At 34.6% G+C, this 16561-nt stretch overlaps 1 protein-coding gene across 1 annotated transcript; it reads left to right on the top strand.

The window, feature by feature from the left end:
- Nucleotides 1-960, top strand: OR51G1 (olfactory receptor family 51 subfamily G member 1). The gene has a single exon (XM_074215470.1). The coding sequence runs from the start codon at nucleotides 1-3 to the stop codon at nucleotides 958-960; it is 960 nt and encodes a 319-aa protein (XP_074071571.1).
- Nucleotides 961-16561: the final 15601 nt, after the last annotated feature.

Genomic DNA, 16561 nt, shown 5'->3' with positions numbered 1-16561 from the left:
ATGTCAGTTCCAGACAACAGTAGCCTTCAATCAGCATCCTTCTTCCTGACTGGTTTCAGAGGCCTAGAAAGTCTACATGGTTTGATTTCCATTCCCTTCTGTACTATCTACTTGACAGTAATAGCAGGAAATATTACCATCCTCCATGTCATCCGCACAGATACAACACTCCATGAGCCCATGTATTACTTTCTGGCTATGCTGGCCCTCACTGACCTAGGTTTGTGCTTTTCCACATTGCCCACAGTGTTGGGCATCTTCTGGTTTGATTTTCGAGAGATTGGCATCCCTGCCTGCTTCACCCAGCTCTTCTTTATCCATACCCTATCACTGGTAGAATCCTCTGTGCTTCTATCCATGTCCATTGACCGTTATGTGGCCATCTGTAACCCTCTTCGATATGGTACCCTTTTGACACCTGGTCGGATAGTGAAGATGGGATTATGTTCTGTAATGCGCAGTGCTCTGCTCATCCTTCCTCTACCCTTTCTCCTGAAACGCTTCCACTACTGCCGTTCTCATGTACTGGCCCATGCCTATTGCCTTCACCTGGAGATCATGAAGTTGGCCTGCTCCAGCATCATAGTCAATCATATCTATGGCCTCTTTGTGGTGGCTTGTACAGTGGGTGTGGATTCACTACTCATCTTTCTGTCCTATGCTCTAATTCTTCGTACAGTGCTGAGCATTGCTTCCCGCGAGGAACGACTTCGAGCCCTCAATACCTGTGTCTCGCATATTTGTGCTGTGCTTCTCTTTTATATTCCTATGATTGGTTTGTCACTTGTGCACCGGTTTGGTGAACATCTGCCCCGCATTGTCCACTTACTCATGTCCTATGTTTATCTTTTGGTCCCACCTCTCATGAATCCCATTGTTTACAGTGTTAAGACCAAACAGATCCGACAGAGAATTATCAAGAAGTTTACTTTTATGCAGAGACTGAGCAGCAATCACTAAGGGTAGTTTGAGGTCTAGAATCTGGGAAGGAAGTTGTTGTTGATGATGATGCTGCTATGATGTTTTATTTTGCTTTATATAAGACAAGGTAACTTGTTCTCTGGTCCCTGTCCTGCTTTGATAGTGCGTTTGCACTGAATGGGAATTACTTCACCTGCTGGTTAGCCTGCTAGTTACTCTCATCAATGGATTAACTGATGCAAAGGATAAAACAAAAGTCCTCTTTTTGCTTTGGAAAATTTATTTTAATGTCTACCCTTGTGTCAAAAAGAATAAGTAAAGTCACCTCGATGTTATTTTTTCCTTTGCAAAACAAGTAGGGTTAAGTGGCTTGCCCAAGGCCACACAGCTAGGTAATTATTAAGTGTCTGAGGTCAGATTTGAACTCAGGTACTCCTGACTCCAGGACCAGTGCTCTATCCACTGCACCATCTAGCTGCCCCCAATTCAATGTTATTAAGCATTTGTAATATGCTAAGTATTCTTATAAGTGGGAAAAATAAGGAAAAATAAAAGCAATCTCTGCTCCTACCTCATAGTTTAAAATGGGACACAATATGCAGACAATTATGTGCGCATAAGATATAAACAGGGTAAATTGGGGTAGGATCATTGGGAAGTCAATAAGATTAAAGAGGATTTAGAAACACTTCTTAAAAGTGCAACTTCACTTGAGATTTGAAGGAAGCTAAGAAAGCCTCAAGGTAGAGATAAGAAGGGATATCATTCTAGGCTTGAGGAACAGTCAGTGACAATACCCATAGCCAGGAGATAAGGATGTTGCTTACTATATAAGCAACTTATTCCACTTTTAATTATCTCATTATTAAAATGTTCTTGCTATTGAGTCAATTGTTTCTAACTTTCAGCCCTGACTCTTAACTCTTAAATATATTCCTTGTATTCAAGAAAAAATGTCCAATTCCCCTTGCACTGAGAGTCCTTCAAATTCTTATGGAGAGCTAAAATATCCTTCTTGATATTATCTTCAACAGGTTTTACATTACCAGGGTATATACCTTTTATTCAAATGGCAGGTTAATAACCTTCTCATTATCTAACTGCCCCATTCTTGTATTTTAGGTTGTCATGTATCACTGAATTTTGATTTAGAATTGGAAATAACCTATCAGTTCAGTTAGTCAAATTTATTTTTCCTAGATAAAGAAACTGAGGTCCAAATAGGGTTAATATCTTCCCCAGAGTTATACAGAGTGGAAGAAAAATTTAAAACCAGATCCTTGGATAATAAGTTCTCTGTTACTTCAACTCTACCATGCTGACTCTACACAAAACATAAAACCCATGCTAAAGACTTTTAGAGTTGTGTTGTTTCTCAAAATTTTGGTAATCAATAAATTGATTAAAACAAAAAAATCCTGTACAAGTCCTGTGGTACTGGTGTTTACTGGTTATGAGGTGAAGAAAGTCATAGGCAGTCTGGTAGAATTTTGTGCTTGTTTCAAAGTCATTCTTCCCTCTCACTGTATCTAGAAAGTCTTATTTACTATCTTCCATATGTCGCTATAAATGCAAATGTTTTCAAGACACAGAACAATAGACAGAAACAAGAAAGAGAGACAGAGACAGAAACATAGAATTACAGGAATCTTTGTATGAATGCCTTTTTTATTGTATGGGTATCAGGATGTTTAGACATGATTATGTGCATTTATATGTTTGTGCTCATCTGTAAGTGTGGCTATGTATGATCATATATGATTATATGTTGCTATACCCAAATTTTGTGTGGTCATGAGTGCTATTGTGTGGGGTTGTTTGGATTGCAATTGTATAATTTTATATACAAAGCATTTTTTATGAGTATAGTCTCTGGTCAATACTGAATATAATTTTGTGTCCATTTATGTATAAAAGTTCCTGGGTTATATGCATGCATGCTTTTGTCTCACTATAACATTAATTGTTACTTTGTAAGTCAGGCTCCTTATCATGGCCTTTGACAATGAGATTTTGTATTTGTGTCAATTTTGTGACAATTTTTATGAAAATATGTGAATGTGGGTGTTGAGGCAAAGAGGGATACTGAAATTGTGTCTGAGATCTATTGTTCATGACAGGACAATCATGCCCTTGCAAATCTCAGTACTGCCAGCATTCATTTAATAGGGGTTGTTTAAATATATGATACTTGTTCAAAATACTGAGTTATGAGAAATAGAAAAACAGATATCAGAGAGTATAATTTAGGCAATTAAAAGACTACTTCACTTTCCATATTGGAGAATAAATAATCAAATGGGAATTAACCTTCAACAGTGGTCAAAAGATGATATAAAGTCAATCTTACTCATTAAATGCCTATTATGACCCAGGTAATGCGTTAGATACTAGATATATATAGCAAAAAATGAAATAGTACCTATTCTCAAAGAGCTTATATTCTATGCAAAACATAAACACATGAAAGTAAATAGATGCAACTTATTTGCCTCAATAATTCTTGTCTTTTTTCTGGACTTGTGAGGAAGATGTGGCTGTCTCCATTATGTTCACCAAGCTATACCTCTGAATGCCAGACAGTTCTGCTCTAGAAATGGGAACTACTGTAGGGATGATATCCCTGGTGACATTATTGAATGTTAGAGCTCTAGGATTCTCTTCTTCGCTATCCTTTTGCCTTAGTCATCAGGGAATAATCCAGTTAATACTATTACTTCTCCATGACATCAGCAGTTACTCTCATAAGTTAGGATTTTTGAAGATGCTAGAATAAACTGGAAAGGGGGAGAAATATTTTCCTAAATTCCTAACCCTTACTTATTAAGATAGTATCTAGAGATCCTTCCACTTTACAGCTTAAACACAAACACACAGAGGCATGAGTATATGTAGTTTAAGAAATGTGATTAATTATATAAAATAATAATTGTAAAATATTATGCATACCCACCAAGTTGTACACATACTAAAATACACACATATGTACTTGGACACAACAATAAATATCAAATTAAGACAAGACATAGTACATAATAATGAGAATTTTAGAATATTCACCAACTGTACAGAAAACTGGTTCTCTAGCTTAATGTTCTCTAAAGTGAGGGCAATGGCAAGATGCTAAAGGGAAGCATTACTTTACCCAGAGAGGTATATGAACAAAAGTTTTAAAGATGGAGAATTCCCTCTCAACCAAATCCACCTTTCAATATTTCACCATTCCTATAACTTTTTAAGTCCTACTCTTCTGAGCAAAGAAATAGTCTATCAAGACAGTTAAAACTGAATTCCAACTTAGCAACTGACAAGATCCCATTTGAAAAATTACTCCCTAGAATACCAATGAGGAAAATAAGCTTCTATTTGTTAGGGTACCTGTTCAAAAATGTTTGGAGTTCATTGTTCTAAAACAAAATATCAACATGTCAAAAATGATTGATATAAATGTGATATTTTTCAAGGAGACAACCTAAGTCCATTATGTTTATGTTTAATTTTGTTTAATTATTTATGCTTAATTTTAAATCCACTATTAAGTACCCTGCATATATTTTAATTAATGCTACCTAGTTACAGGAGTTGATCCTATCACTGAAAAAAGTTATTAAATAATAATTTGATAACAAATGATAACTTGACAACAAAATGATCCAATAGATATGTGATAATTGCAAACATAATGTTTGTGGCCAAAAATGTGTAGAGAATTACTGCCATCCTAAAATAAAAACTGAATAGAAAGAATAAATCCAGTTTTCAAAAACAAAACCAAACATTCATTTGTTCAAAAGTGTACCCAAGATTTGTGAATTAGATGAATTTTTCTTATTGATGCTTCATTTTAATTTTCAAATTGCATGTTATAAAGACATGTTTTAAACATTCATTGACATGTACATTTATGTTACACAGTTTTTTTCTGCCCTTCCTTCCCACCCCCTACCCCTCAGCAACAGTCTAGTAAATGTTATGCATGTACATTTGTGTTTAACATCTTTATATATTAGTCATTTTCTGTATGAGGAATTAGGACTAAGCAAAAAAGAACGAAAACCATGGAATAGAGAGGAAAAACAGAAGAAAAATTTTAAGAAAGTGAACATAGTGCTCACTCATATTTTGTAGTTTTTTGTTTGTTTGTTTTGTTCTCTTCCTTTGGATGTGTACAGCATTGCCAATAACAGATCTAAAGGTTGTCCTAGCTCTCTGAATTACTGAGAGGAGCTGCATCCATCAAAGTTGATCAACTCACATTTGTTGTTTCTAATGTGTACAATGTTCTCTTGGTTCTGCTCCCTTTGTTCAGGGATGATTTTTTGCATTTTTAATTTATTTTATTTGTACCTTTTGAACTTCTATATAATTTCCACCATGACCTAACAAAGGAGATCATCCCTATGGACCTCAATTTTTCAAATTTATTTTATATGTTTTCTACCACATCAGATTATAACCTCCTGGAGATCAGGAGGTTTCCTTATCTTTTTTCAATCTTTCTGGCTTGCTTGTTGTTTGCTTGCTTTCTATCTCTTTCCTTCCTTCCTTCCTTCCTTCCTTCCTTCTTTCCTTCCTTTCTTCTTCCTTTCTTTTTTCTTTCTTTCTTCCTTCCTTCCTTTTTTCTTTCTTTCTTTCTTTCTCTTTCTTTCTTTCTTTCTTTCTTTCTTTCTTTCTTTCTTTCTTTCTTTCTTTCTTTCTTTTTCTCCCTTCCTTTTTCTTTAGTTCTTGCCACCTAGTTGTCCTCATAATAACTATTCTGAAAATTTTATTTGATTATTGATTTGATTTTGATAAAGTCACCTGAATATGTTAACAAATCTATCATGTGGGAAATACAATGTTGGGAGTTCAGGTGCTACAGTATAAAGTGATAAGAAAGTAATTATTCACCAAAGTTATTTGTTCTAATTCTGAGAGAATTATCCATGAGCTGCACTTTCTTTAGGGTGGTTTATTTTAGTATATTCAAGGTTGCAAGAGAAGATGATACCAGCTATCCCATGAAATAATGTGTCTTACTACTTAAAGCATATAGTAAAATTGACCCAATGAATTTGTCTATTTGTCTTTGGGAGAAAAATATGTCAGCCATCCTTCCTTTTGTTCTCATTGTTTTCTATTTTAATTTATGATAAGAATTTCAATATTGTGCCAAAGATCTTTTACTGAATAACTTCATTGTTCATATATATATATATATAAATATATATATATATATATATATATATATATTCCTTCAATTATTCTGTAAAATGATGAGGTTTGATTAGAAATCCTCTGAAGTCCCTTCCAGCTTTAAATCAATGATCTTTTGAACCTATGACTTGAACGTATCAATATCATACAGGAAATAAGATTGGATGTGGGATCAAAAAGACCATTGAAGCTGAAGAGGAAGAGGATCTCATAGTCAAAGTGGTTCTGATTAGACTGAGATTAGTGTATAGCCAGTAATTGAACTAATTGGAGAGAAAGGAGAGTGACTCAGAAAAATACTACTACAAAGATTTGGTCTAGGAAGCTGATTACTGAATAACATGGTGGTGATGATAATGGTGATGTTTATCTTTCATTCTTGAAGAGGATCCTGACATCAGGGAGGTGATGCCAAGACATGTTCATGAATTGGATTTGAGTGAGGGAGGTGCTGAGCTAACTCACCAGTGACAGATTTAACATATTAGCAGTCACACATACACTATGTGTGTATCCATTTGTAAACAAAGGAATCCTATATCCTTCCAGAAAGGTCTTATACTAGAGAACTGTTACAAAAATGGAATGAGAAAGCACGTGTTAGAGTTCCTGCCCCTATACTTATTCACAATTCAAAGACGTGTTCATATTTCAACTTTTTCCTTTCTTGCCTTCTTCTGCCACTCTTTTTTTCTGATTTAAACCACTATCAGTTACTTTTTTAATTGCTCTGTCCTTTATCACATACTACTTGTTACCTTTTTTTGAACATTTTGAACATTTTATTTCTTTTCCAAACATGTGCAACAGTAATATGTACTCATCATTTTTTGCAAAGCTCTGAATTCCACACTCTCCCCCCCCTTTCCTCCCTCCCATAGAAGGTCGTATGCCAATCTCCACATTGTGTCCATGCCATACACTGATGTAAATTGAATGTCTTATAAGAGTAAACATAAGAATAAACATAAACCCCCTCCCCTCCAAGAAGATGAGAAACCTCAAGAATAGAGAGAAAGAAAAAAATGACTACTTCAGTCTATGTTCAAATTCCAATGGCTCTGTCTCTGGGGTAAGTTGTATTTTTTTTCGTAAGTCCACCAGAGAAGTTGCTTCAATATTTTTCCCACAGTTTCTATTACTAGCTGTACCTCCACTCTATTTCTCCCCATTCTTATTTATTCTATTCTCTCTCTCCTTTCATTCTGGCCCTGTCTAAAAGTGTGTTGAATCTGAGTACCCTCTCCCTCGATCTTCCCTCTCTTTTATTGCTTATTCCTCCTTTCCCCTCCCCCCCCCATTCCCCCTCATCTGGTAACTTTCCTCCCATCTTTCTCCAGGACAAGACAGACTTCCTCACCCTATTAAGTATGTATGTTATTTCCTCCCTGATCCATCTTCAATGAGAATGAAGGCTCACTCATTCCCCCTTGCCTTCCCCCACTCCACTCCATTGAAAAAGCTTTTTCTTGATTCTTATGTGAACTCTCTCGGCTTCTTCTTCATCTCATTTTCCTTCCTCCCAGTACTTTCCCCCATCACCCATTGATTCCATCCCTTTATCACATCATACCATTATATTATGCTCTTTCTTATGTCCTGTCTATATATATGCTCCTTCTAACAGCTCTTATAAATGAGAAAGTTCATATGAGTTATCAATATCTTGTTCCCATGCAGGAATACAAACAGTTCAACATCATCAAGTTTGACATAGTCCCTCTCTTCCACTCCCTCTATGGTTCACCAGAATACTGTAAATGGAGCTCAAACTTTCTGTTCAATTCTAGTTGTCTCAATAGGAAAGTTTGAAAGTTCCCTGTTTCATCAAAAGTCCATCTTTTCCCCTGAAAGAGGATCCTCTTCCTCTTCAGCTTTAATGATCTTTTCTACAATTTCTATCAAGATTCATTCTCCATCACAAATCCTTCCCTCATGGTTTCTTATAGAATAGTGTTCTATCACTTTCATGTACTGTAACATGTTCAGCCATTCCCCAATTTACGGACATCCCTTGCTGTGTTGTTGATTCTCGATTGTAAACCAACATCTTTTGACTTCCAGAATATCATATTCCAATCCTTATGAACCCTTAATTCAGAAGCTGCTAGATCCTGTGTAATCCTGACTATGGAGTCTTGGTAGTTGAATTCATTGTTTCTGGCAGCTTTTAGAATTTTCTCTTTTATTTGGGAGTTTTAGAATTTGGCTATAATATTTCTGTAAGTTTTTCTTTTTTGGATCTTTTTCAGGGGGGTGACCAGTGAATTCTCTCGATTCCTATTTTACCCTCAGCTTCTAGGATCTCAGGACAATTTTGCTGTATTATTTCTTGAAAAATGAAGGTTAGGTTTTTCTCCTGGTCATGGCTTTAAGATAGCCCAATAATTTTTAAATTATTTCTTCTAGATCTGTTTTCGAGGTCAGTTGTTTTTCCAATGAGATATTTCACATTTTCTTCTAATTTTTGGCTTTTCTCGAAGAGTTTTATTTCTTCCTGATTTCTTGCAAAGTCATCAGCTTCCTTTAGTTCCATTCTGCGTTTGAAAGAATTACTTTCTTCAGAGAGCTTTTTTAATCTCCTTTTCCAGCTGACCAATTCCTCTTTTGAAGGCATTCTTCTCCTCATTTGCCTTTTATTTTGCTTTTTTTACATTAGGTCTAAACTGGTTTTTAACAATATTTTGTTCAGTATTTTTTTATTTATCTTTCACCAAGCTTTTGATTTGGTTTTCATGATTTTTCTGCATTGTTTTCACTTCTCCTCCCAATTTTTCTTCCACCTCCATTAATTGCTTTTTCAAACTCTTTTTTGAGCTCATCCATAGTCTGATCCCAATTTTCTATTTCTCTTGGACTTTTTGGTTATGGAGGCTTTGATTTTGTCATCATCTGAGTATGTGTTTTGATCTTCCACGGGACTAAAGTAATTCTCTACAGTCATATTTTCCTTTTTCTGTTGTTTACTCATTTCCTCATCCTCCAAGGCTTTTTTTTTGGGGGGGGGCATCCCACTGGGACCTTTATTCCTCTCTAGCCTGTGCTTTGATATGTAGATGGACCCCTACTTCCCTCTTCTCTGGGGCTATAAGGAGGGATCCAGCTTGGTTATTTAGTATGGAAGCCCAAACTGAAATATCTGAATGTAGGCAAAGAGCAGATTCCTACCCCAGGGAGAGCAGAGAAATCTCTGCAGACTCCCCTTACTGTCTCTGGGGTTGCAGACTGATTTCTCCTGATTCTTGCTGCAGATTCTGTGGTCAGTGCTCCCTCACTCTACACTCAGTCTGGTGTAGCACAGTTCTCTCACAGATCCTTCAAGCTGTTGCTAATGATTGCTGGGCTGGGTTGGGCTGCACTGGGCTGGGCTTTAGCCCTGTGACTTTTTTCCAACCCCTGGTCCTGATGAAACACACCTTTCCCACAGAATTTCTAAGTTATCTTGGACTGGGAAAATGTATCACTCAGTCTTTCCATGGGTTCTGCCACTCTAAATTTTGGGTAGAGCCCTCATTTGCTTGTTTATTTGGAGTTTGGGGGGAGGTAGGAGTTCCTGGGAAATGCTGCCTTCAAACTGCCATCTTGGCTCCACCCCTACTTGGTATCTTTTCATAGCTTTGATTTACCTCCCAAATAATATCTGTCCCTTGAGGACAATCCTTATCTTAGACTTCTTTATAACATTGATTGCACTTAGACCAGTGCCATGTTCCCAGTAAATGCTATGTAAAGTTTTATTGATTTCTCTAAGTAAAGATGAGCAAGGAAAAATAACTAAAGAACACTATTAGTTCATGGGAAAGTCAGGATGAATAGGTAATCCTGATTCCTGAGGCCTTTACATTTCATACAATCCAAAGGTCTATAAACAAATTCAATAACAGACTCATGAGATATAGTTCTGATAAGAGATCAGAATTTCTGAGAAACAAATTAAAAAACAATATAGGAAGGAATGCAAGAGAAGTGGCAGTAAGTCTCCTTAAGGACATGAAATCTTCAGGAGAAATCAAGGTTTCGCTCCATAGCAGAATATGATTGAGAATATAAAGGAGAATGAAAGAAGGTTCTAGAAGGTATAGTGGAAAGAATAAGCAGAGGAAGACAGAGACAGGGAAGGCTTGGAGATCTTAAAGTTCAATATTAAGGATATCTGTTATTATTTTGGTTCACCCTTACTTATATGCACACATATTTACATATATATATATATATATATATATATATATATATATGTATATATATATATATATATGTAGGGACTTAATAAAGCTCATGTATTTACATTTTTACATCTACATTTCTGCCAATATCAGTTATCAGTATATATGGTAACACATAAGAACTTTCTCATTATTAGAACAATTAGGTAGGTTATATATATATATGGACAGAAAGCCTAGGAGTGAGTTGAATATTAAGGAATGATATACAAAATAAAATTAAGAGATAAAAGAGTAATATAATGGAAGAAAATGAAAGGGAGAGAGAATTGGGTAAATTATCTTATGTAAAAGAGTGAAGAATTTTTTTGTAGGAAAAAAGAGATTTCATTTATTTAACAATTGTACAAGTGATAAGGCAATAATACCAAATGTTGCACACAGACCAAAAGGAAAACCAGTGTCAAACAGGATGGTCCTTGAAATAATATAGCTTAACTCTTAAATTTCTACAAATAGAACCTGGGAACAACTAAGGTGAAGCAGTGTTATTCTCTGTAAATGCTACCAAGAAAAACTTTTACAAAGAATGAATGGGGGTGGGGAGGTGAGGGGGAGAAAGTGAATCTGATTTTCACCAGAATTGGCTCAAAAAGGGAATAATATTCACATTCAGATGTATATATAGAAGTCTATCTTACCTTACAGAAAAGTAGCATGGGAAAGGGATAAGAAATAGTAGGGGAAGTAATAGAGGAAAGGACAAAGCAGAGAAGGCAAAGCCAGAAGCAAAACACTTCTGAGAAGGAACAAGATTAAAAAAAAAGAAAGACAATAGAAAAGGGAGAAAATAGGATGGAATGAAATTTGAAACAAGTTTCTGTTACAAAGGATCCATTTCTCAAATATATAGAGAAAATTGAGTTAAATTTGAAAAACTAAAAACCATTCCCTAAAATTGACAAATGACCAAACTATATGAAGAATTTTGAGATGAAGTAGTTAAAACTATCCATAGTCAAGTAAAAATGCTCATTATTGATTGGAGAAATAAAATTAATATAATACTTATGTACTATTTCATAACTACTAGATTTGTTAGTAGGATAGAAAGGAAAGTGAAAAATGTTGGAGGGGAGGTGGGAAAAATGCTTTTTTGGTGAAGTTGTGAACTCATTCAATCATTCTATAGAGTAATTTGGAATAATTCTCAAACCATGCATATCCTTTGACCTAGAAATACTATTGCAAGGACTATATCTCAAAAGAGATTTTAGAAAGGGAATGGTTGTATATATATATATATATATATATATATATATATATATATATATATATATATATATATATATATATACATATATATATGTATATATATATATATAATTTATTATCAAATTTTTATCTTTTCAGGTTGCTTTGAATTGAAATTGAAGCTCAGTCTATCAATTGCTGAATGACTGAACATACTGTAGTTATGGTGTAATTATTCTTTTTTTTAAGAAAGGATGAGCAGGATGCTCTCAGAAAAACCTTGAACTTCTATGAACTGATATAAAGTGAAATGTATTGGGTACAAAGTAATAACAGTATTGTAAGATTATCTGCTATGAATGACAGCTATTTTTAACAGTATCATGGTACAAAATTCCTATGAATTACTTATGATGAAAAATGCTATCCATCTCTAGAGAAAGAACTGATGGTGATTGAATACAGATTGAAGCATACTTTTTTAAACATTATTTTTCTTAATGATTTATTTTTTTGGTCTATAGTTTTTTCATAACTGAGCTATTTATTTTATAATATGACATGAACTATTTTACATGACTACATATGTATACCCCATATTAAATTACATACCTTCTCAATGAAGAATGGGGAAGAGTGAAGAGGGAGAAAGGGAGAGAATTTGGAATTCATTTTTTTTTAAAAAAATGAATGTTAAAAACTTTTTACATCATGTACAAGAAGGAATGTGGCATAGGAGAAAAAAACACTTGATTTAGAATTGGTAGATCTGATATTTATCTCCCTCTAATTCATTTTAGGAAGGCTCTTATTCCTCAATTCCATAGTTTTTCTCATTCACCAAGTTTAAATAATACCATTTGTCTAGCTCCCTCTTATGACCATCCTTTAGACATGATCTCTGAAATTAATTCTAAGTCTTAGATTTTTTGACATTCTATATAAATTATATAAGATAAAAGCTAAAAATTTCTTCAGAAGGAAGAAAATGCTATTTAATATCAGATGATAGATTTTAACCTTCTTTTCCCCAGGAAGAGAGAGGCATGGAACAAATGAAATTTGAATTATACTTTTTCTCGGACTGATTTTCTGGTCCTGAGTTTTCTTTCTGTGGCCAAGATGGATCATGGGTCTGCCCTTGAATGACTATGCTTGGTTAACCACCGTCATCTTTTAGATATCTCTCTGAAATTATCTGTTTGACTTTTGTTGTTACTGTTCTTTCATTTTCAGTCATGTTTGACTCTTCATTCCTCATTTAGAATTTTCTTGGCAAAGGTATTGGAGTGGTTTGCTATTTTCTTCTCCAACTCATTACAGATGAGGGAACCAAGGAAAGCAGTGCCTTTGTAAATTCAATAATTTACCTAAGGTCACACAAAATTGGTAAATGCCTGAGGTCTGATTTGAAATCATGAAGATGACTCTTCCTGACTCTAAAACTGGCACTCTAGCTACTGTATCACCCAATTGCCTTATTCTTTTGGCTAGCCATGTCTCTTTGTTTTTATTTACCTTCTTTCCCTCATTCACAACTCATCAATTCTCATATGGTCTGTATTGACTATAATCTTCATGAACAAATAAATTACTTCACAGTCCTTTATCTACCTCTAACCTGTTTGGTCCTCTCCACACTATTCAGTACATTGACTGTCTTGCGGTTTTATTCCTGTTGGATTGTCATAGTTGGTTACTTCTCCTAAGTCTTTTTTGATCATTCCTTTTACTTCCTAGAGTCTTCAGTACTTATGGTCCCATCTTATGACAGCTAGTTTACTAGATATCTTCTAAACTATTATTCAGATCTGACCAGCTACAGTCTAATAGACAGGATTGCTCCTGAGAGAGCTCATAGTGTGGCTCTCCATTGCTATTCCTGCTTAGGTCAGAACTCTAACCTATCTGTTTAGTCTTCATATTTTGCTTAATCATGAGTTTACCACCATAGACTGACTAGGTAGTAGGGAAACAAGAGAAAAATAATTATATATGTACTAGCTTTATATTCAGGATAAATTGCAAATAACCATTAGAGAGAATGCAATGGAATTAAGCAAGATCTGGACACACTTTCAGTGGGTCTTGAGAAAGGAACCAGGTTTACAGACAGTTGTAAAGAGAGAAATTTAACTTGTGAAATGGAAGTACCAGGGCTTCTTTCCACTTCTTAGACATTTCTACTCCATATCATAGTTCTCTATAGCACCATATCCCTATTTCTCACTCTACTTTCTTTATTTAACAACAAGCAACCAAAGTCAGGTTTAATAAATGTTCAATAATACAAATGTTTATGTATCTAATTGTCATAAAGATAGTGATAGGAGGAGCTATGGAGTCTTTAGAGATTGGTCAGATATCAGAAATACCAAGATTATCCCATGTACCCTGAACCTTTAGCAATTGTCTTGACTTTTGTCTTGCCACTGGATTTCAATGACCCAGGATGAGAGAATGAGATCAGTAACTTTGTGCAACACTTTCCCATGTAAATCCAATTCACACATAAGTCTAGACATTATCAGTGATGTTGTTGACCCTCTGCAAAAATTGCCAAGAAAAAATGCACACACATGCATATATATTATATATTATATGTATATATATATATATATACATATATGTGAATTTTCTGCATGTATTATCTATCCATTTATCTCTGTTTTCCTGACTTAACTGTCCATCATCTCTCTTTATTTCTCTTTCCTCTTTTTGTCCATTCTCTGGCTTATATGTCTTCAACTTTTTGCATGAGAATTTTACGAGATATGTTATCAATTGATTTATTAAAAGCAATATAAACTATAAAATTACTTTTTTAAAACAAGAAGAGATAAATCTAGTGTAACTCATTCATGCCACAGTCATTCAATATTTTGTAATCACTGATTCCCTTCTGATATTTTCACTAACTCTCCTTTTAATAAGGATTTTAATAGGTATTTGTAGGATTTTGTTGAAAATCAAACTCATTGATTTTGAACATTCTGATCTTTTGTGTAAATAAAATATATCTATTCATTTACCCATCTGCTCATCCATCTACTAATCCATCTATCCATTCATCTATCATATATCTATCTATCTAAATACCAGGTATTTTATATTTCCTTTTTGGAAAATGGTGAAAAATTTGCCGTTCAGTCTTTCATTCCAGTGCCTGTCTCCTAGCTGTCCCAATCCCTCAAAGATCACTGCCAGAAGCCAGAATCACCCTGATCAGTTCCTTGTATTCCCAAGGATCCATTATATCTCATCAAGGACAGTTATGTCTTTCCTTGTCCTCTTTCTCTCAGTAAATATGTTGAGTGTCTCTCTCAGACTTTTAGGACTTGTCATTTCCAGTTCAAAAATCAGTGTCCTTGTTAGAAAGAAAGGGAAACAAAGCATTAAATCAAATCCATCCTATGCATCAGTGATCGTATTCCTTCTTTTTTTGGACTAGCCTTCCTAAATACCAGGTGTAATTAATATCTGTTAAGCTGATCACATTATGTATGATTTTTTTTTGGTTTTTCCATCTGCATTCAAACAATAGTTTTTATCAATAATTTTTTAGCAAAGCTTTTAGATTTATATTTTTCTCCCTCCTTCCCTTACCTCTCCACTCCCCTGACAAAAAAGCAACCTCATTTATTGAAGATAGCCCAAAATTGTCCCTGATTGTTGCACAGAAGAGATGAACAAATACATCAAGGTTTACCATCACCCCCATGTTTCTGTTAGGGTGTACAATGTTTTTCTGGTTCTGCTCATCTCACTCAGCATCAGTTCATGCAATTGCTTCCAGGCTTCCATGAATTTTCATCCCTCCTGGTTTCTAATAGAACAATAGTGTTCCATGACATATCTATACCACAGTTTGTTAAGCCATTCCCCAATTGAAGGACATTCACTTAATTTCCAATTTTTTGCCACCACAAACAGGGCTGCTATAAATATTTTTGTGCAAGTAATGTTTTTACCCTTTTTCATCATCTCTTCAGGGTATAAGACCCAGTAGTGGTATTGCTGGGTCAAAGGGTATACACATTTTTGTTGCCCTTTGGACATAATCACAAATTGCTCTCCAGAAAGATTGGATGAGTTCACAGCTCCACCAACAATGTATTAGTGCCCCAGGTTTTCCAACATCCCTTCCAACATTGATCATTGTCCTTTCTGGTCATATTTGCCATTCTGAGAGTTGTGAGGTGGTATCTCATAGATGCTTCAATTTGTATCTCTCTAAGTAATGATTTGGAGCAATTTTTCATGCTTTGATTTCCTCAGCTGAAATTTGCCTTTGCATATACTTTGACCATTTGTCAATTTGGGAATGGCTTATTTTTTTGAAAATTTGCCTCAGTTCTCTATATATTTTAGAAATGAGACCTTTGTCAGAAATACTAGTTGCAAAAATTGCTTCCTGATTTACTACATTTCTTTTGATTTGGTTACAATGGTTTTGACTATGCAAAAACTTTTTTAATTTAATGTAATCAAAATTATCTAGTTTGTTTTGAATGATGCTCTCTATCTCTTCCTTGATCATAAACAGTTACCCTTTCCATAGATCTGACAGGCAAACTACTCCTTGATCTTCTATTTTGCTTATTATATTGTTTTTTATGCCTGAATCCTGTATCCATTTGGATCTTATCTTAGTATAGGATGTGAGGCACTGGTCTAATCTAAGTTTCTTCCATACTAACTTTCAATTTTCATCAACAGTTTTTATTGAAGAGAGAATTTTATCCCAGTTGCTGGACTCTTTGGGTTTATCAAACAGCAGATTATGATAATCATTTCTTGCTGTTGCACCTAGTTTATTCCACTGATCCACAACTCTATTTCTTAACCGATACCAGACAGTTTTGAAGACTAATGCTTTGTAATATAATTTTAGATCTGCTAAGGTTAAGTCTCCTTCTTTTGCACTTTTTTTCATTGAATCCCTGAAAATTTTTGACTTTTTATTTCTCCATATAAATTTACTTGCAACTTTTTCTAACATATTAAAGTAATTTTTTGGAATTTTG

The sequence above is a fragment of the Macrotis lagotis genome, chromosome 1, assembly GCF_037893015.1.
Source record: "Macrotis lagotis isolate mMagLag1 chromosome 1, bilby.v1.9.chrom.fasta, whole genome shotgun sequence".
Taxonomy (NCBI): Eukaryota; Metazoa; Chordata; class Mammalia; order Peramelemorphia; family Peramelidae; genus Macrotis; species Macrotis lagotis.
Note: the sequence above shows the minus strand (reverse complement) of the source record. Positions and strands in the feature narration are given on the sequence as shown.